Source organism: Coccidioides immitis (assembly GCF_000149335.2).
Source record: "Coccidioides immitis RS genomic scaffold supercont3.3, whole genome shotgun sequence".
NCBI lineage: Eukaryota > Fungi > Ascomycota > Eurotiomycetes > Onygenales > Onygenaceae > Coccidioides > Coccidioides immitis.
Genome location: NW_004504308.1, coordinates 879,145 through 901,804, shown reverse-complemented (window position 1 = coordinate 901,804; position 22,660 = coordinate 879,145). Strand labels below are relative to the sequence as shown.

Genomic DNA, 22,660 nt, shown 5'->3' with positions numbered 1-22,660 from the left:
ATTTGGTAATGCTCTTTGCATAATTGAATCATATTGCAAGCTATTAGCTACTTGAGTCTATCTATTGATAATATTGATGTATTTCCTGTTTCTCATCTGGATTGAGTAGTGGATTTAGCAGGCTTGCAATCTCTTCCTGTACAATCTCTGAAGTATCTTGATCATCTTGATTGTCTTGAATGACTTTCTTGGCCAACTTCTCATGCAATATGAGTACTTCATCCAGCATATGCATCTTATCTCCATGTTTAAGCAGCATGATCTTCTTGATTATAGATGCATGGAGCCACAATCATCAATAATGACATGTATCCTGAGCAATATTGAAAACCTGTTCTACCCCAACCTCTGTTAAAGATATAGCCAGAATGTCTCTTGCCATCCAAGCAACAGTTGGAAAATCAGGCTCTAGCATTCTCCACTGTTCCAGAATTGAAGCTCAAGATGATGTCAAATTCTCATCATTTAAATATTGCTCCATTTCATTTTGGAAATTTGCTTGTCTTTAATGAGGTCTCTCAAAAATCATTTGCTCAATATTCTAGAGAAGTTAGCAGAGAAGAAATCAGAATAATACTTATAACAAACATACATCATTCACATCAAGTATTACTTCTCTTGGCTGTTCATATTTCTTATAATGCTTTTTGTAAAACCTCAAAATATATTGTTGGTATGTTTCATGCTCATCACTGGTCCAATTCTCTGAATCATATGCTCTCATGCAGCATGATGGATGGAGGGCAGCAGCTACAGCTAGCAGCTCACCCTTTGGATGCTCAGTATCACTATAGTATTTCTGGAATTTCAAGTTGGCAGCTTTAATAGCTTCTTGAATGTTCTCTCTTGTTGTTAACTGTTGGGCCTTGTCCTTCTCTCTTTCTAAATGCTGGAAAAGATGATTGTATGTTGCTCATACCAGATGAATTGTTGGGCCTGTTGTTTTGAACAGTATCTTGGTAAATTAACTGAATGGCTGCAACAGTCCAATCATATACTCTAGCTGCTTCCAGTCATGGTCCAATAAGTGAAGTCTTTGGTATTTTGGTGATGAGTTCTGGATTCATGAGTTCACAGCTTGTTGAAGCAACAAGGCATAAACATACATCTTATAGGTGGAATTCCATCTTGTGCAAACATCTTGGATCATCTTGTGCTGGTTCTCTTGTTGATATTCTTGGAAATGTGCAGCAAGTTGGGAGGAGGCATTGGTTGCATTGGCAACAAGACAAATTTATTGTCAAGCAAAGATTAGTAAATCAACTCAAGTATATCAAGACTATTACCAAATTTTGTTACCTTTCTAAGAGTATTTGCAAATGTGTCTGTTGATGCTAGGTCATCAGTAATTGAGCTCTCATCAAAGGTAGTGGGTAGAGTATTATTGTCTGGCTGAATCTTGAGATTGCAAACCAGCTCTTGAACCACAAGTTGAATTACATGAGCAAGACAGAGTATTGTTCCACTCTCTGCATCCCAATCAGTTGTCTTGTTCAACTGCTGCAATGCTGGCCTCAACTGATGTGTAAGATGTGCTTGCATGATACTATTGTTTGACACATTATCACTTGTAATTGCAAGAAGATTGCTCTCAAGCCTCTATACTGCTAGTGATTGTTGGAGAATCTCTGCCATATTCTTGCCAGTATAAGCACCCTCTAAACTTTCAAAATTCAGTAAATGCTCATGGTACTCCCAATCCTTTGTAATGTAATAATCATTAATTGTCATAAAGACAAGATTATTGGGACTTGTCCAATTATCTACTGCCAGAGATATCTTGGTTGTTGGGTCATGATTAAAGAGAAGATTTCAGAATAGCTGATTGTACATATTATTCATGATCTGATATAATGTTTCTTGTGTGGGTATCTGTAAAGCCATTGCAGGGTTGAGCATGGTTATTAATGTGTGGAATGCTGGATTCTCAATAGCATGAAATGAGAGATTCAAGAATATTAATGTTTGCACAAGCTGCTGGAGGAAATTGTCTCAATTGCATTCAGGAACAGGCAGATCTGAATCTGTTTGAGGATGCTTCAGAAACTGTTGCTAAGACACCAGAACTGTTACTAAAATTTGTTACATTTGGGAAATTAGAATCCATGACCTACCATCATGTTAATCAGAGTGTTATCTTGTCTGTCACCAGTTTTTGTACAATCTTTGCTTGTTAAATGCTTCTTCAGACCACTTGTACTGTTTCAAGAAAAGCTTGGATGACTGAGAAAGGTTTGGCAATGCTTGCAAATTATCTCTGGAGTGCTCTTAGAATGCTCTGCCACCTGATCAAATTTTGACCAAAAATCAGAATGGTGTTGCTTTGCCTTCCAGTTGGGGTCACCATGCTTCTTATCATTAATCAACTGAGCAGCTTCAGTAGTCAACCACCAAGTAACAAACAACTTATGATGCAGCTCCTTCCACAATACAAATTGTTTTTTTCCATGTTGAACTATGGTTAATTCTGAAGAAACCTCTGTAGATTTTGCTTGTTTGCTGGCTTCAGCCATTAGATTTTTCTTTTTTTTTTTTTTTTTTTCACAATCAAATTGATTTTTCTCTAAGTTCTGCCTTAGTCAAAAAAGTAACAAAATGTGGTCAGAGCCCACACAAAATTTGATAATCTCTAGATAGTTAGCCTTATTTTACTCTGTAAGTACAGTAATCAACTACAAAATCTTCTTCTTCTACAAAATGGAACATTCTTCTTCAGGAAAATAAAACATTTTGTCAATTTAATGGCACCCCATTCTCAAATTAATATGAAAAAAAGAACTAAAAACCTAACTTTCTCCCCTAGATATTAATAATCCAATCATCCTCTGCCTCATTGTCCTCCTCATCATCCTCATCAGAGGACACCACAATCTCAAAATCATCTTTCTCCACCTCCTCTGGGGCAGGTGGCCTGTTGTTATCTTCACTCAGACCCTGTAATTGGCCCAGGAATCTCCTCATCTTCTTCTTAATCCCCTCTCTCAACACACCAATCACAGTAAGATAATCATGACCATGGGCCATGATCTTGGCCTCAAGTCTGGCTATCATTTGGCAGAATTGGGCCTCCCTACATGCAGTAATAGGATGCTGTGCCTGGCTTGTTTTGATCTAAATATGTCAGAACTGTTACCAAATTTCATTACTTTTGGATTCTACCTTCTTTTTCTGCTGAGCTTCATTCTCAGCCTCTGTAGCCTCTTCTTGGCAATGCTTCTTCTCTTCCTCCCTCTTCTTTTGCTGAGAGATCATGAGCTGGTGCTCATGGTACTTCTTTAACTTGCCCTTGGCAAATCACTTGGCCATCAACTCTTCAATAGCTTTATCTTCAATCATCTTGCAATCCTTCTTGCTGCTATTCTGCCTGTAATGAATGTCAATATGATTTAACACAAACCACTGAGGGTGCATACCACTCATGTTTTGCTCAGATCCTCTTCAGCACATCATGGTGTGTCTTGTGATCCATCTCTTCTGCCTTGAATATGTCTTTTTGATGGCCTTCCAAGACCTGGCAGTACTCCCATGCTGCACAGGTCTTCTCTCTCATTGAATATTGTTTTGGCCCCATCTTCACAATTGTATGCAATGAGTTGAATTGCTGGCTACAGAATAATAAGATTATAGAGTATATTGACCAAGTACTTGCATAGAATGGTTACTATACACATTGTTTACATTCTACAGGCACATTGCTATGGGCAAGCTCAACACATTGTTGCTATGCTGGCTACAGGATAATGGAATTATAGAGTGTATTGACCAAGTACTGTAGGATGATTACTATACACATTGTTTACATTCTACAGGCATGTTGCTATAGGCAAGATCAACATGTTGTTGCTATGCTGGCTACAGGATAATAACATCAGGTCAGTCTCTCTTCTCTTCTCTTTCTCTTTCTCTTCTTCTTCTTTCTCTTCAGAGCTAACATTGACAATTTCCTTCCCTCTTCCCTCTTCCCCCCCACCACCTTTTTATTTACTGCACTTCAACATCCACACATACAACAAACATATACTGTGACAAAATGGGTTGTGTTAAGAGGTGAGTGCTTGCAGAATACTGCTCTGGCGCACATTATTTACTGACAAGATGTTAGTTTTCCCCATGCATGTCCATTTTGCACAGCTGGAGAGGAGCAGCACAAGGCTGCATTGAAAGAATGGGCCCTGAAGAAGGGCAATTGGCATAAAGCCAATAAAGATGTTGACCTGGCCAACTTTGACCAGGAGAATCTCCACTCCTGCCCCCCCATTCAAAATTAGAAGGCTGGCACTTGTATGTCAAAAAGTAATGATTTTTAGTAATGGTCTTGATGCTAATTGGTGAAAATAGATGCCATTAAGGAAATCCACCACTTTCAGAGCTCTACTGAGCTAATCTTGCCAGTAGCCCCATTCCAGTGATTGATTCAGGAAATTACTTTGTCCTGTCACCAAGAACATGAATATTGCTGGCAATGTACTGCCATTGAGTCACTTCAGAAGGTGGCTGAAGCAATCTTGTACACTCTGTTTGAGTGTAAGTCACTCTTAGCAATGGCACCAACAATTATACTGAGTAATATAGGCTCTGTTATGGCAATGTTGCACTGTAAGCACATTATGGTCAACACCAATAATATGAAGCTCATTCTTGGCATTGGTGCCAAAATCAGGTTGAACTATTTCAGTCTGATTGATGCACCTGATCACCCCACCCCTGCTACCACCACTCACCACCTGTGTGCTGCCCCCACCCCACTAACTACCACTGCTGCCACTCCACCACCACCACCACTGCCCACCACTGCCTTCCTGCCTCCCTCCAGCACCATCAGGGTCTCTGCCTGTCAAATGGCAGGTATTAGAGCCCCTGTCCAGTTCACAAAGCCAGTTCTGGAGGAGCAGGAGGAGAAAGAGGAGAAGAAGAAGAAGAAGAGGGAGGAGAAGAACAATGATAATGATGAAGATGATGATGATGATGATTAACTTGCCATTTAGGCAGTTCCTGTTTGTTTGCTGGCTTTGGCCATTAGTTAGTTTTAATACTTTGTTTCTTTTGACAATCAAATTGATTTTTCTATGGGTTCCGCCTTCATCAAAAAAGTAACAAAATTTGGTAACAGTCCACACAAAATTTGATCAGTTTGACTCTTCCCTATGAATTTGACACAATGGGACTGGAAATCCTGGTCCCATTCCAGTCCCACTATGGACCCGGCTGGGATGGGAAATGGGAGTCTACCATCTCTGCTGGGATGGGATGTGGGACATAATTTTCTATTTGAGGATGGGACCGGGAAATACTTTCTGGAATAGAAATGGGAACAGGACCTCAAGCTCTTGAGTGGGATGGGACATGGGACTGAGATTTCATATTTGGGATTCCAGCTGTTTCTAAATTCAGGACAGGGACCAGGTTCAATGGGAAATGGGATCCCGTCCCGGTCCTGAATACCAGCCTAGTTGTTGTTTCTTCTATGCTACTCTTTATTATCATGTCTTCTTCAAAGAATCCTGTCCCCAATATCAAAGAGAAGATGTTTTCTTGCTCAGTATATGTATATTTAATGTTCACTAATTGTTTGGATGAAGTGGAGCCCTGTATATAGAACTCTGAAAAAGAATCTTGTGCTTATTATTTAAAGTACCAAATCTATACTTGTTGTGATGTAAGTGTGTCTTCATCTGTTCTTTCTTGTTGGTCTGATATAGTTATAGATATCTGAATCTGCTTTTAATGTTGTACATCAGCTCTTACATTTTCAAGAGAAGTATTATTTTTTCAATGCTGCAGACTCTTGCTGTTTATACAACATGAAGTATATGAGTGTACTTGTATGAGAATTTTATGGGCTTGACTTCAGGGCTGCCAAATATTATCATTACCAGATTACTTCTGTTCTTGAAGAATCTTCTATAAAATATCATCATCCTGCATCACATTAATAAACTAAAACCATGGATCTTGTGTTGAAAGTCAGGTCTGTTAAGAATAATTCATCTGAACTTCTTTATTTATTAAGTTCACTTCATGCCATCTTGTCTCAGGTTGAGAATGAGATTGGAAACATTCATGTCTTGCTTGACTATCTTATCACTCATTTAACAAGTAAGATCAAGACTCTTCAAGACAGTATAGAAGTCAGTTTTGTAGATCTTCTTTACTGTCTTTACTCATTCTCAGACTAACTTCTGCTTAGACCAATCTCACATCTTCTATTGACTATCTAACTAATACTGTTTCTTCTGGTTTTTATAGTGTTGTGAAAGCACTTTGTTCTTGTTATAGTTTTTTATCTGTTATGTCTTCTTCTGTGACTGTACTGTCTGTTGTGGCTCCATCTATTATTATATTAAATATATCTGTGACTTCTGAGTCTTGCTTGTCTATGGCTAGTTTGCTACTGTTGTGGCTGTGTCTCAGACACTTTCATAGTATGTCTTCTTGCTGTTAACTTCTTGATTTTGTAGATGTTGTGATCTTTATATTTGTTTTGTGTTATACTTATCTTTCTTTCTCTATATAGGTTCATTTATCTTCTTGTAATTATATCTTTTTCTTAGATAATTCTTAAGAGTCTCTTGTGCATTTTCAAGATTTTTCTCAGATTCCCATATCAATTTCTTAATAGGGAATCCCTTTCACTTCACTAGATAATGTCTCTTGCAGTAGTGTGTTTTGTTGTCCAAGATCTTGTCTACTTCTCACTTATGATGATCATCTACTAGTACTGTAGAAGAATGTGTTGGTGCCTCACCCTTTCTTGTGTAATATGGTTCCAATAATGAGACATGGAAAACATTGTGGATCTGATAGCTTGAGGAGAGCTTCAGTCAATATGTGTTATTTTCTATAATCTCTATTACTGAAAAAGATCTATAGTACTTGTTGTCTAACTTCTTGCAAGAACATATTGTTCATAGGTTTCTTGATGACAACATTATCACCAGGTGCATACAGTTTATCTTGATATCTTTGATTATAAAATCATACTTGGTTCTCTTTTGCTTTCATCAAATGTTCTACCAGACTATTTCTTAATACAGAGATTATTCTCAGTCTCTCATCAGATGTTATCTGTGTGTTATCATTGTTGTTAATCAACTTCTGGATCTTGTCTGATCTTTTAGATTTGAAGCTCTATATTGCTTTAAATAAGAACATGTACATTACAGAGTGTTCTGATCTGTTGTATGCAAATTCTGCATACACAAGCCACTTCTCCCAATCATCTTGCCTATAACTACAATAGATGTGGAGGTATCTCTTCAAGATCTTGTTCAGTACCTCTGTTTGGCTGTCTGTTTGTGAATGGAATACTGTGCTAAGTTTTTATATAACTTTCATGTGAAAATATAGCTCTGACCAGTATTTACTTGTGAAAACAGATCTCTGGTCCAAAACAATATTATTTGAAAATTCAAAGTCTTTAAATATTCTTCTGAACAGAAGATTTGCCATCTCTGGTGTGTTAATCTTCTTTCTACATGCAAGAAAACATGTGAGCTTTGTAAATTAATCTACAACAACCAGAACTGTGTTGTATAGATTTCTCTTCTCTTCACTCAGAGAGAGATCTGTTATAAAGTCCATGGATATTAAACACCAGAGACTACTAGATGTTGACAATAATGTGAGCAATCTATATAGTTTGTGTGTTGAAGTCTTCTCTTGTTAACAGATTTGGCATTTGTGTATGTATGTCTGGATATCTTGTCTTATTAATTATTAATTGTATTTTTACTGGAGCAAGATAAACATCTTCACTATGTCAAAGTGACCTGCAAATGAGTCATTGTGGTGGACTTATAGTAGTTCCTGTCTTAGAGCTAGATTATTAGGAATGTAGATTCTGCTGCTCTTTATCAAAAGATCTTATTTATTTATTTTTCACTCTGACTGCTGAGATCCTGCCTTAGTGAATCTTGCTTGTACATAGAGATTATCTCTCTGTGCTTCTAGCAGCAGGTCCAACATGCTTACAGTTAATTTGTTATAGATCTTTTTGTTTTTTGTTACTGTGTTCATATGCATATGGGGAATTCAGGATCTTCTGTAATTTCTTTGTTGAGCCTTCCCAGCATCTTTGGCTGGTGCTCTCTGAACTGACTCAACCATCTTGATGCCACCAGGTCTCCCCTGCACCACCTCTACCCCACTGCTTTGGACAGTACAAGCAGCACATACTTGAATATCTTCTTCATTAAAGAAAGTTCCTTCAAATGGGTCCCACTCTGAAACACCATCTGTGTAATGTTGTTTGAGCATATATATTGGCAGACCAATGTCTTCTTCTAGTTTGATATAATCTGGTCTTTATGATAATGTGTTGGCTGGGTTATGCTTCCCAGGGCAGTAGAGAATCTCAAAGTCATACACTCTGAGAACCTCTATCCATCTTATATGTTGTCATTGTGCCACCTTGTTTGTGGAATTCATAAATGAATGAAGATTTGCATGATCTGTAATAACCTCTACAGAGTACTTTATTTCTTCTAAGTACTGCTGCCAATGAACAAACACTTAGATAATGGCTAACATCTTCTTATCTGGTGTACCATAGACTTGTTGGGTCTGGTCAAACTTGAATGACCAGTAGACAACTGGATGCCACCCATCTTTAAACAGCTGTAGTAATATTGTATCTGCAGCATGTTCTGAAGCATCTGTATCCAGATGTATTCTACATTCTGAATTATAGTGCTGGATGACAGACTTTCTGAAGAAGACTGCCTGCAACTCACAAAACACTTTCCTGGCAGCAGATATCAGAAGAAAACATTTTTTCTTTCTTTTCTTTTCACTGCTCTTCAAGAGATCTGTCAACAGCACCATGATAATCAAGTACTTTTGTATGAACCTCTAATAGAAGTTCACAAAACCCAGAAATACCTGAATATTATGGAAACTTCATGGCAAGAGTCACTCTGTAATTATCTGTACCTGCTTTGGGTCCATCTTAATATCTTTGTTATTAATGATATATCTGAGGTATGAGATCATTTGTCTTTTGAAAGTGCACTTAGCAAGCTTTGCAAACAACTGGTATTCCCTTAGATGCTCCATAACTAGTCTAACATGTTTCTCATGCTCTCTCTCTGAGACTGAGAAAATAAGAATATTATCTAGGTAAACTACACAGCATATGTCAACCAGGCCTGCCAGTGCCCTATTGATATAGAACTGGAAGGTTGCTGGTGTGTTTGACAACCTGAAAGGCATGACAAGATACTCAAAACTCTCAAACTTTGTACAAAACATGGTCTTCCATTCATCTCCTTCTTTGATTCTAATCCAGTGGTAGACATCACATAGATCTATCTTGAAAAAGTAGCATGCTTCTGCCAACCAGCTTAACATCTCATCTATCAACAGCAAGAGGTAATGGTTCTTCACTGTAATTATGTTAAGACCACAATAATTAACACAGAGTCTGAGTTCTCCATTAGCTTTAGGTGCAAACAACACTGGAGCCCCTGCTGAACTTTATGATGAACATATCCAACTCTTGCATAACTTGTCCTTGATGTACTCTTATAGAACCTCTGTCTGCTTGGGTGATAGTCCATAGATTGGCATGTACAGGGGCTGACAGCTGTTTTTAAAGATAATCAGGTGACTGACCTTTGTCAATTCTGGCAACTCTGCTGCTTTTTCTTCTGAGAAAACATCTTTATAGTCCCTCAACCACTCAGGTACTTCTGTCAGGACTTGGTTATCATCTGACACAAAAATGACATAAGAGGGTTCATTCTTGATGCACACTACTCAGAGAAATCTACCTGCATTCAGAAGTTCCACTGTCTTCTCTGAGAATCAGTAACATCACATCTTGTTCTTCCAGTCTATATCTGGGTTGAAATCTTCTAACCATAGCATGCCTAGAACTATGTTCATGTTGACCATGTCAATCACCATGAATGTATGTTTTACCACCTTTGTGGTCCTCATGGAGTCTATTATAGTGAGTTGGGCCTTGTAGGTGCTGTACTAATCAGCCTCAGCTCCATTTAACATCTCAATAACTCCCATGGGTGTCTCTGGTTGATCCCAGTCCAATTGAAATGCCAGTTTGTAGGAGATACTGTCCACTGTGGTACCTGAGTCCAACAGTGCAGCTTGCTCCATAAGACCACCTGATGGTGTAGTCAGTGTGGCTGACAGGCACATACTGTGCCTGCTTGCATTCTCTATTAAGTTAACACCCCATCTTTCTAATGTTTGACCTGGGTCTTGCATGGGCTTTGTGGTTCTAGCCTTCATCTGATCCTCATCCTTTTTGTCTGTCCACTGGGACTTGTTGGAGCTGTTTGTACAGAACTTTGCTCTATGGCCTGATTGGCCACATTTTAGACAGAGCCCTTCATCCATTTATTATTTGTGTTCCTCTTCCAACATTTTTGGAAGTGGTTTCACTGGTGTCTTCTTTATTCATGGATAACCTTCTTCATTATCTTGTTGGGATGCATCTTTCTCTTGAGAGGTTGAGATTTTCTGTTTCTTCTCATTTTGATTCTTGTCCCACTGACTTTGCTTCTTCTTTTCTAGAATGGACTCAATAAGCATCATTTGTTCTCATAATTCTGCAATCATTTTTGGTTGGTGTTGCAGTTTATCTAGTTCAGCCCAGATGATTGATCTGAGTTTTGTCTGTAGAAAGAGTACATGAAAGAATTCATCTGGTAAACTGTTCAGGTTCTGTTTGAGTTCAGCAATGTACATGAAAAACAAGAGTATGAATTAGTTCTCTTGTTGGATGGTGTCATGATAATGCTGCATCATGCCTCAACTACAAGTTATCTTGGGTTCAATGTCATTCTTACACCACATCTTGAATTTGTTCCATGACATGGGTAGTTGTTCTCTCTCTATTCCCAACATCTGCCAATGCATCTGGGGTTTGTTATAAAAATGGCTGGACACCCAATCAATTCTGACTACATCTAATGCCTTTTGTAATGATTTCCTCAGATGAAACTGCTGTCTTATTAAAGCTAACCACAATTTACACTCATTAAGTGATTTGCCATAGTAGTAAGGTGCTTTTGATGGCTTCACATCATCAAAATCATCTGACTCCTCTATTGGTCTTGTGTGTAAGAGAAACTCTAAAGAAAAATTATCATTCACTATTCTCTGTTTGTATTCTATCTGCTTCTGCAGCCTGCATATCTTATTTTGTTCATGTATGTCTGCTAGATTCTTTTGCAGACATGTCTTCTTTTCTTCAAAGGTCTTCTCCCTTCAGGTTTTGTCTAATATATTAAGGGGTGTACCTCTGTTGCCTGTATTATCTGCTGGTGTCTCACTGGTGATGGCTTCACTACTACCAGCACCTTCATCAATATTCATCTCCTCTATATTGGTGTCTACCTCTGTCAGATCCACAACATAGGATGTTGTTGTGATTCATCTTGTGAGTCTTGGTGGCATCATATCAACTTAGGCAATCATATGTCAGAGTGTTCAGAATGTTAGGTGAACCAGTCATAGATCATGTAGGTTTTCCCAGGATTAGGGATACAAAAGAGCTAAGTAGGTACAATGCCTGCAACTGATGAGAGAGAGTCATGCATAAAATGTAGGGGTTCTCTCACTCAGAGACTGAATGCTGGGGTTCCCACAATCCATGCAAATTGTGTGATCCTTATACATTCAGCATTGGGGTCACATGAATACCCCTGAACATCCAACATCATCCAATGCTTGGTTGGTCTAGGTCTACATTCATAACATCTTGTGTATTTTCCACATGTACTTGTTGTCTTTGCATTCTGTGCAGTTTTCATATTCTTTTAAACCATGCAGAAATCTTATCATTTTTCAAAATCTTTTATCTTTATGAAATTCACATTGGTATTTGTACTTAAATTTGTTGTAGCATGAATGATTTAGTTTTTCTATCTCTTTCTGTTTTTTATTTCAGTGCTGTCTATATATTATTATTACTAGTAATCTGTTTTCTTCTTCACATGTGGTCCAGTGCAACTGGTTGTCTTGGATTTATAATATTCTTACTATTGAACATTTTGTCTCTTCAGATATCATGCTTTCTATAAGACTGAGTTTCTTCAAGACATCTTCTTCATATTTCTTAAATTCTAGTATCTTCCAACTTGGTTCTTTCTTCAGCTTTGGTGTAGTGGTCTGTTCTTTACTTGATCAATATTTCTTATTATTACTGTAATCTTGTTTCTGAGTTGCTCACAACTTCTTCAGTAGTTATGAGCAATATCTACTGTTCTTTCCATCTCTATAGATAGAGCAATTGTTGTTATAGCAAAAGCTTTAATAAATTCTGGTATGACCTGAGTGTCCTATAGATGAGATATTCTGTAGGTCTAGCATTTCCCATTCTTCTTTCTTAGTGTTGTGTTTGCAATACTAATAATTCTTGATATCACAATTATAATCTCTGTAATACATGAAATCTTCTGTAACTTATGTTTATCATTCAAACTCTTCTTGTTGTTTCTGGTGAAGCTTGTATGAATATTTATAGATCAGATACTGAGCATATTTCTTGTGTTTTAGGTTCTGAATTTCATCTATTTTCTTTTTGTAGTGATATTTGCAGTCAAGTGGTTGAATTCCCCAATTATCACTTGATTTGCTTCTTGTTGTTACACATAATTCTTCACATAACTCTTATTTTTTATCATCCAGCTGGTTTCAGCATCTCAGTTTATCTTTTAGCTGCTGGGGTAGCTTTAGATAAGCTCTTATAACTTGTTCTTTAAATATCTTTCTGAACTGTTGTTGGAGTTCTTCTTCAGTTTGCTCTTTCTAAGTTGTTACTTAAAGATATTGTTTGACTTCAGAGTCTTCTCTATTTTCTTTTAAGATTGCTCTGAGTTTCTTATCTCTTTGATCTGCTTTTCTTGCTCTGCACTGCCTTGCTTGATATCTGAGCTTGATATAATAAAAGTATAGTTTCTCTTTCTTCCTCCACTCTTTTTCTTTCTTATCAAGTATGTCAACTTTCATTGTGTCCAGCTTTATAGATGTATATCTATAAGAGTCCAGTTGTACATATTTGCTTCAGTCTCAACTTTCAGTGTAGTTTAATAAACTGGGCTATCTTTATGGCACTTTTTCTTGCTTTTCCATGTTTCATTTATAAAGTCAGTTCTCAATCCTGACTGCTACTTCAATCATCTTAATCAGAGTGTGTGGTTGTTTTTCCAATTACATTATTTCATTTTTGATTTCATCAAATAGTTCTTGGTAGTAGATGTTAGCTAAGGCTTCATCATCTCAATCAGTATTGACACAGATCTGCTGAAATCTTATAGCATATTCTTATAGTGATATCTTTTATCATATGTGATGTAACTGCTGGACTGCCATATTTTGTTTCTTGACTTCTCTAAAAGCGATTTTCAATGTTCAAATAAAGATGTTATAACTGTTAATGATCTTGAGCATGTTGTTGTCCTAATTGGCTTCATCTTTTTTGTAATAATTTTACAGATAGATGTTGAACTAATTAAATACTGCTCTGTAAAGATATAATACTATCATCATTATCTTGTTCTTATTATTGCTAAGTTCTTTGTCTTTCATATTTATGTAGATATGCAGTTGTTCCAAGAAAGCTTATAATTTTTCTTGTTCACTCTTGAAGAGTTCTGATGAGTTGACTTTAGCTTTATCTTTCTTTTTCTCTTGTCTGGTGAATGAAATGGCCATGATCTGGGTCTCAAGCTGCTTGTTATAGTCTTTTAATTTGTGATTCTGCTCTTCAAGTCTCTCAGTAATCTGTTCAAGCTGCAAGATTCTATTTATAAGATCTTAAGTATTGATAACTGGTGCTTTGAATGCAGACATAGTTTCTATACTTTATTAGATCTTGATGTAGAATAGAGGTTGTATCTTTATACTTGATGTGATGCAGAAAGTTCTTTCTTTGTATATAATCTCTGGGGTCTCAGGTGTATTCTCTTCTGAGTCAGAGGTGATTAATATATTGTGTATGATTTTTATAACTGGAAATCTCTCTGAATTCTTTAGAATCTTGAGAGTATCAAAGAGCTTAAAGAGAGTACAACAGATTGAAGATAGTGATTAATAATTTAATAATACTCTAGTTGAGTGAGTAGTCTTGCTCTGATGACAAAGAGTTTCTGTACAGATATATCAGAGTCAACATCTTTAAGTAAGAACTTAGAAAGAGCAAATGAAAGAAGAACTCCAACAATAGTTCAGAGAGATATTCAAAGAACAAGTTATAAAAGCTTATCTGAAGCTACCCCAGTAGCTGAAAGATGAACTGAAATGCTGAAAACAGCTGAACAATGAAAAATAAGAGTTATGCAAAGAATTATGTGTGAGAATGAAAAGTGAACCAAGTGATGATTGGGGAATTTGACCACTTGACTGTGAATATCACTACAAAAAGAAAATGAATGAAATTCAGAACCCAAAGCACAAGAAACATGCTCAGTACCCAATCTACAGATGTTTATGCAAGCTTCACCAGAAACAACAAGAAGAGTTTAAATAATGAACACAGATTACAGAAGACTTTATATATCATAAAGACTATAGTTATGACATCAAGAATTGCCAGTGTTGCAAATGTGACACTGAGAAAGAAGAATAGAAAATGCCAGACCCACAGAATATCTCATTCATAAAACACCCAAATTACACCAGAATTCATTAGAGCTTTTGCTATGACAATAATTGTTCTATTCACAGAGACAGAAAGAATAGTAGATACTACTTATAATCACTGAAGAAGTTGTAAGCAACCCAGAAACAAGACCATAGTAATAATGAAGAATATTGGTCAAGTGAAGAACAGCCAACCACACTAAAGCTAAAGAAAGAACTAAGTTGAGAGATACTAAAATTTAAGAAACATGAAGGAGATATCTTGAAGAAACTCAGTCTTATAAAAAGTGTAACATCTGAAGAGGCAAGATGCCTAATGGCAAGAACATTACAGATTCAAGACAACTAATTGCACTGGACCACATGTGAAGAAGAAAACAGATTACTAGTGATAATGATGTGTGGACAGCACTGGAACAAAAAACAGAAAGAGATGAAAGAACTAAGTTGAGAGATACTAAAATTTAAGAAACATGAAGGAGATATCTTGAAGAAACTCAGTCTTATAAAAAGTGTAACATCTGAAGAGGCAAGATGCCTAATGGCAAGAACATTACAGATTCAAGACAACTAATTGCACTGGACCACATGTGAAGAAGAAAACAGATTACTAGTGATAATGATGTGTGGACAGCACTGGAACAAAAAACAGAAAGAGATGAAAGAACTAAGTTGAGAGATACTAAAATTTAAGAAACATGAAGGAGATATCTTGAAGAAACTCAGTCTTATAAAAAGTGTAACATCTGAAGAGGCAAGATGCCTAATGGCAAGAACATTACAGATTCAAGACAACTAATTGCACTGGACCACATGTGAAGAAGAAAACAGATTACTAGTGATAATGATATGTGGACAGCACTGGAACAAAAAACAGAAAGAGATGAAAGAACTAAATCACCCATGCCATGATAAATTTGAGTATGAATGTCAATACAAATTTCATAAAGACAAAAGATTTTGAAAAATAATGAGATTCCTGCATGGTTTGAAAGAATGTGAAAACTGCACAGAATGTAAAGACAACAAGTATGTGTGGAAAATACATAAGAAATAATATACCAACAGAAATAATTGCAAAATACATGAACAAGCACTTAAGATGACTCTTATTGATTTGGGAAACAAGAGAGCTGCCACAAACAAGAGCCTGTGAGCAGCATGAATAGGCAAGCAAAACTGTTACTCATCAATAAATAAATCTGTTACCTCAGAGTTACAGCAATCTTACTTGAATCAAAGCACACAACAGTCCTAGTAAACTCAAAAGTGACTGAACTATTTATTGACAGAAGATTCACCAAACAAGCTGACATCATGAAATGAATAAAGAAATATCCCTACCAGTTATCAGAACTGGGAGAAGGAACTCTTGATAGAGTTAAAGAAGAGACATACTCTATTGAAATAAGAATAGAACAGCACCACAAGAAAGTGTGTTTTGAAGTGATAAATCTAGAGAACTATAATATAGTCTTAGGATACTTTTGGTTAAAACAGCACAATCCAGAAATTAACTGATGAAAAGAGAAGATTAAACTGACAAACTGTAAATGCTCTCTTAAACCAGCACACCATGATTGAAGACCCACACTCAGAAACAACTTAGACAAGACACTAGCTGTAATAAGTTGAATCAACAGAAAGATACTGCATAAAGAATAATTAATTAACACTAAAGAAATTCATAAAAATCTGACCCATGATAACAAAGCAGATCAAGCTACAGAGAACTCCAATAACTTGAAGCATCTGCAAGTATGAAAGAATAATCAGAATGAAAAGATCAAGAAAATCCTACCAGAAGAATTCTGAGAATACATCAATATATTCAGAAAAAGAGATTAAAGCAACAGTCTACTGAAACATGAACTCTGAGACCACAAGATAAAACTACAAGAAGAAAAACAATCAGCAAAATTGTCAATATACAGATTGAATAAAAAAGAATCAGCTGAAGTAAAGAAATACATCAAGAATAATCTCAAGAAATATTACATTAGAGAGTTGATGTCACCAGTAGAATATCCAATACTGTTTGCACCAAAGAAGAACAGAACCCTATAACTATGCATAAATTACAGACAGTTAAACAGTATCACAGTCAAGAACTGCTACCCAATACCACTGATCAAAGAAGTGCAAGACAGATTGAGAGAAGTAACATGGTTTACTCTAATTAATATCAAGAATGCCTACCACCAAATATGAATCAAAGAAGGCAACAAATGGAAATCAGTGTTCAGAACATGATATGAACTATATAAATATAATGTCATGCTGTTTGAATTAACAAACACACCAGCAATGTTTCAAGTGCTCATCAACAATGTACTGTGAGAATATCTAGACAATTTTGTCATCACATATCTTGATGATATAGTTATATTCACCAAAGAAGATCAAAAGAATCACACTGGAAAAGTCAAGAAAGTACTGAAAAAACTACAAAGATACAATCTACCAGCAAAACTAAAGAAGTATAACTTCTTCAAAAAGAAAATCAGATATCTTGAACACATCATGTCAACAGAAGAAATATGAATAGAGCCAGGAAAAATCAATAAAATACTACAATAGCCAACACTAAAGAAAGTTAAAGAAGTTCAGATATTTCACAGACTAGTGAATTACTACTGACAGTTCATACACAGATTTTTAAAGAAAGTAAGATCACTCAGACAGCTATTCAAGAAAGACAAAGTGTTCAAATGAACAATAGAGTGTCAACAAGTATTTGAAGCAATAAAAGACAAATTCAGAAAAGAAAAAATGAGATAACACTACAATCTGATAAAGAGATGTGTGATTGATACAGATACATCAGACTGTGTGATAGCAGAAAGATTACAACAACCAGATAAGCACAGAAGACTACAACTAGTCACATGCTATGTAAGAACAATAACACCAGCTAAACAAAACTACAATATCCACAACAAGAAACTACTTGCAATAGTGGCATCACTAAAGAAATGGAAAATCAAATTACAAGAAAATCAACACCAGACAGAAATTATCTCAGACCATGACAACCTGTGATACTTTATAATGATCAAAGAACTTATAAGACAACAAGCCAGATGGTATGCAGATGTACTGGTACACTACAACTTCAGAATACAACACTGCAAAGACACAGAAAATACCTGAGTGGATATATTAAGCTGAAGAGCAGATCTTATAGAAAAAGAACAAGATTCAAGAACACTCTTTAAAGAGTTGAAAGAAACAAAGAATATGGTTCTGGACTGACAAACATTGAGAGTAACAAGAATCACCACAGAAGAATCAGATATCAAAGAAAAGATTAAAAAAGTAATGAAGAAAGATGAATATGCAAAAAAGATTGACAAGACAATTAAAAACTTCAAAAAAGAAGATAGAATAATACTATATCATGAACTGATATACATACCCAGAGAAGTCAGAAAACAAGTGATGGTACAAGAATATGACACAATCACTGCAGAACATTTTAGAATTGACAAGACAATGGAGAAAATCATGAGAATCTACTATTGATCAGGAATGTGGATGGATATTTAACAACATGTCAAAGAATATAAGATGTGTGCACAAAGCAAAGCTAACAAACACCAATCATATAGGAAACTACAGCCAATACTGCAACTGCAAGGGCCATGGAGATCTATAGTGATGGATTTTATTATGAAACTTCTGAATTTGAAGAATATAGAAGGGAAGAAGTATGACTTGATACTAGTGGTCATTAACAGATTGATAAAGTACAGATATTTCATACTGTTCAGAGAAGCAATGACAGCACCAGATATAGTACTAACAGTACTGTAAAATATGCTTGCCAACCACAGAATGTCAGAAGAAATAATCACAGACTGAGACACCAGATTCATAAGCAAATTCTGAATGACATTAATGGCACAATTGGAAATTGAACGGAAAATGTCAACAGCCTATCATTCACAGACAGATGGACAGACAAAGCAACTGAACTAAATCTTGAAGTAATATCTGTAAGAATATATCAACTATCAACAGAACAATTGAGTTACACTACTACTCATAGCACAATTGGCATACAACAAAGCAAAAAACACCACTACAGAAATGACACTGTTTTACATAAACTATAGCAGAGAACTGGAAATACAGAAACAATCAAGAATTGCACAACAAAAGACTTAAGAAGCAGAACTTACAGCAATACAACTACAAGAACTGCAGAACCAAATGAAACTGGACATCAAATTTCTGAATGAAAGAATAAAGCACTACTACAACAGAAGATGCCAGAAGACACTAACTCTGAAAGAGAGGAAAAAAGTATTTCTAATTTAATAGAATATCAAAACCAAATGACCAAGTGAAAAACTCAATTTCAAAAAATTGGGACCATACAGAATCATGAAGTGGATTGGAAAAGTCAACTACAAACTCCAGTTACCCAAGAAGATAAGAATACACCCAGTATTTCATATCTCATTATTGGAGAAAACACCACTACACATCAAAGAAATGCCCATGGAGATTGATGAAGAACAAGAATACAAAGTTGAATGGATACTAGATCATCAGAAGATCAGCAGAAAACTTCACTACTTAGTTAAATAGAAAGAGTATAATACCTCAGAAAACACCTGAGAACCAACAGAAAACCTCAACAATGCCTGAATGATTGTTAAGACATATTATTAACAACACCCTCACTCAGCAAAGCATTAATGAACAAATCAGAAATAACTGGAAGAGAGCTTAAAGAAGGAAGATTATTTAATAAAGCAAGCAGATTCTAGATCTCTGCCTGCTCAGTCACTCTTTTCTGTTCTTCTTCTTCCAGGCACTCCAATTTCTCTAAAGAAGAAAGACCCTAAACTATCATATCACTACCACAATATTTAAGAAGGGACTCTTGTTTTTGAAGATGAAGAAGTTTTGAGAAGATGTAAATCTGTTTCTCAAGAGCTTGATGTTTCTCTGACTCTAGTTTCTCCTGAGCCTTTTCAAGAGAATGTCACTTCTTGACAGAAGAACCATTGTCACAAACATACAAACAACCAGAACACACACACTCACTACACTGAGAAGAACAAGAAGACATAATATATATCTTGTTAAGAAAAGAATAATGAACACAAGAGAAGACCATGATAAAGCCTGATTTCTTAATATTAGTGATCAGAGCATTCTTGCAAATGGCAGACTTGGAAGTCATGGTTAAGCCATGAAGACACTCACTTAAGAAAGAGAAACACAGAAAAATACAAGAAGAAGAGAACACTCTTTTATATCTCAGAAAAGAAAGCAGAGTGGTTGAGAACAACATACTGCAAAAGAAGAGAATGATGTTATGAAACTTGTGGCACAGCAGTCAAGAATACAGAATAATTGAATGAGATCTGGCAAGGCAGAATCATGAATTATTGTGGAGAAACCTTAGAACAGAAAGTCATATAATCAGAAAGTAATATAAGTGAGATGAGATATAAGAAAGAGAGTATCACATATTGTGATACTACAACACAAGCAATCTGGAAGAAAGTATCACAAGTATCACCAGAAGAGCATTATGTATATAAGAATGCTCATTACTAGAGATTCAATAAACTTGTTTATTGTAATTAATCTTTGTATCTATCTTACAGATATCTTTGAATCAGATACTTTCATATCTTAATTACTTTTCATATTATTGAAGTCTTGTGATACTGTATGATTGTACCTAATCTCACTACTCTTGAGAAAACATGATAGTCTTGCCCTGACTCTGATATACCTGTACAGAAACCCTTTGTCATCAGAGCAAAACTGCTCACTCAACTAAAGCACCATTGAATTATTAATTACTACCTCCAATCTGTTGTTGCTCTCTTTAAGGTCTTTGATACCCTCAAGACCCCAAAGAACCCAGGGAGGTTCCCAGTCATAAAAAACCTAAACACAACAAAAAGCTACAACAACATACAAAAATCCACTTCAGTGACCCTATGCCTCAGAGTTCAAGACCTCTGGGGGGGGGATAGTGTTACAAATATAGACCTAGACCAATCAAGCATCAGATAATATCAGATATTCAGAAGTATTCACATGACCCCAACTCTGAATATATAAGAATCACACAATTTGCATGGATTATGAGAACCCCAGCATTCAGTCTTCTAGTTGAAGGACCCCTACATTCTATACATAACTCCCTTCCATCAGTTGCAGGCATTATACCTACTTAGCTCTTTCATACCCCTAATCCTGAGAAAACCTACATGACCTATAACTGGTTCTCCTAACATGAACAGACAAAAAGAATAAGGACTGGGCAAAGACTAGAGCTGTAAAGCTTATGCAAGACTCAGATCAAATATTAGAAAAATAGAATATTAACTTAATAGAGAAGATAAGCAGGTACAGTATGTATCTGTCAGCTATACTGACTATACTGTCAGATAATCTTATAAAGCAAGCTATACTGTTGAACTCAGATACTACAGTAGATAGTATCTTCTATAAACTGATGTTTCAATTGGACTGGGATCAACCAGAGACACTCATGAGAGTTATTAAGATGTTGAATGAAGCTGAGACTGATTAATACAGCATCTACAAGACTTAACTCATTATAATAAACTTCATGAAAACCTCAAAGATGATAAGATGTATATTCACAGTAATTGATATGGTTAACATAAATATAGTTCTAGACATGCTGTGGTTAGAAGATTTCAATCTGAATATAGACTGGAAGAACAAGATGTTGTGTTACTGACTCTTAGAGAAAATGAAGAAACTTCTGAATGCAGATAGATTTCTCTGAGTGATGTGCATCAAGAATAAATTCTTTTATGCTATTTTTGTGTCAGATAATAATTAAGTTCTGACAGAAGTGTCTAAGTAGTTGAGAGACTATAAAGTTGTTTTCTCAGAAGAAAAAGTAGCAGAGTTACTGGAATTAATGAAGATCAGTTATCTTGTTAGGAGAACCAGTCATAGATCATGTAGATTTTCCTAGAATTAGATGTATGAAAGAGCTAAGTAGGTACAATGCCTGCAACTAATGAAAGGAAGTTGTGTGTAGAATGTAGAGATTCTCTAACTAGAAGACTGAACACTGGTGTTTCCACAATCTATATAAATTGTATGATTCTTATATATTCAGAGTTGGGGTTACATGAATACTTCTAAACATCTGATGTTGTCTGATGCTTGGTTGATCTAGGTCTACATTCATAACACTATCCCCCCCCAGAGGCCTTGAACTCCAAGGCATAGAGCTATTAAAGTGGTTTTTTGTACATTATTGTAGCTCCCCTATAATTGGCAGAGCATTGTAGATTCTTGAATATACAAGCTTCTGCATTACTACTGCTTGTCTATATAAATATTCTACATGTATATCACCATCAGTTACAGTAGATATTCTTCATTATAGAACAGCAATTATTTTATTACAAAAGTCCAGCATTTTATTATATACTTATTTCTTTATTTATTTACTTGTCTGATTGCTATGTCATCTGTTGTCTATTGTCACATTGTTTATCAACAAGTTATGAAACTAGCAACCTTAGTGTATTATAATACTGATATAAATAGAGGTCTTCTCATTCTTGTTCTTCTTTTCTTCTTCTTCTACCATATCTTGATAAGAGTGTCATCATTTCTTCTATACTACTCTTTGTTACCATATCTTCTTCAAAGAATCCTGTCCCCAATGTTGAAGAGAAGGTGCTTCCCTGCTCAGTATGCATATATTTAATATTTACTAATCATTTGAACAAAGCAGAGCCCTATATATAGAACTCTGAAAAAGAATCTTGTGCTTATTGTTTAGAGCACCAAATCTATACTTATTATAATGTAAGTGTGTCTTCATCTGTTTCTTCTTGTTAGTCTAACATGATTATAGATATCTGAATCTGCTTTTAATATTATACATCAGCTCTTACATCTTCAAGAGAAGTATTACTTCTTCAATAATGCAGATTCTTGCCATTCATACAACATGAAGTGTATGAGTATACTCATGCAAGAATTTTATGAGCTTGACTTCAGAGCCACCAAATATTATTATTGCCAG

At 35.7% G+C, this 22,660-nt stretch overlaps 3 protein-coding genes across 3 annotated transcripts; 1 reads left to right on the top strand and 2 right to left on the bottom strand.

Annotated features, from left to right (window-relative positions):
- Positions 1 to 2,204: 2,204 nt before the first annotated feature.
- CIMG_13189 (uncharacterized protein) lies at positions 2,205 to 2,513 on the bottom strand (the record flags this gene model as incomplete). Its single annotated transcript, XM_001241425.1, has 1 exon — positions 2,205 to 2,513. The coding sequence occupies one exon, from the start codon at positions 2,511 to 2,513 to the stop codon at positions 2,205 to 2,207; it is 309 nt and encodes a 102-aa protein (XP_001241426.1).
- Positions 2,514 to 4,446: 1,933 nt separating this feature from the next.
- CIMG_13188 (uncharacterized protein) lies at positions 4,447 to 4,973 on the top strand (the record flags this gene model as incomplete). The annotated part of the gene is made up of 2 exons (XM_001241427.2): positions 4,447 to 4,524; positions 4,602 to 4,973. The coding sequence occupies 2 exons, from the start codon at positions 4,447 to 4,449 to the stop codon at positions 4,971 to 4,973; spliced, it is 450 nt and encodes a 149-aa protein (XP_001241428.2).
- A 5,636-nt stretch (positions 4,974 to 10,609) lies between these two features.
- Positions 10,610 to 11,619, bottom strand: CIMG_13187 (uncharacterized protein; the record flags this gene model as incomplete). The annotated part of the gene is made up of 4 exons (XM_001241429.2): positions 10,610 to 10,638; positions 10,812 to 11,069; positions 11,265 to 11,345; positions 11,586 to 11,619. The coding sequence occupies 4 exons, from the start codon at positions 11,617 to 11,619 to the stop codon at positions 10,610 to 10,612; spliced, it is 402 nt and encodes a 133-aa protein (XP_001241430.2).
- Positions 11,620 to 22,660: the final 11,041 nt, after the last annotated feature.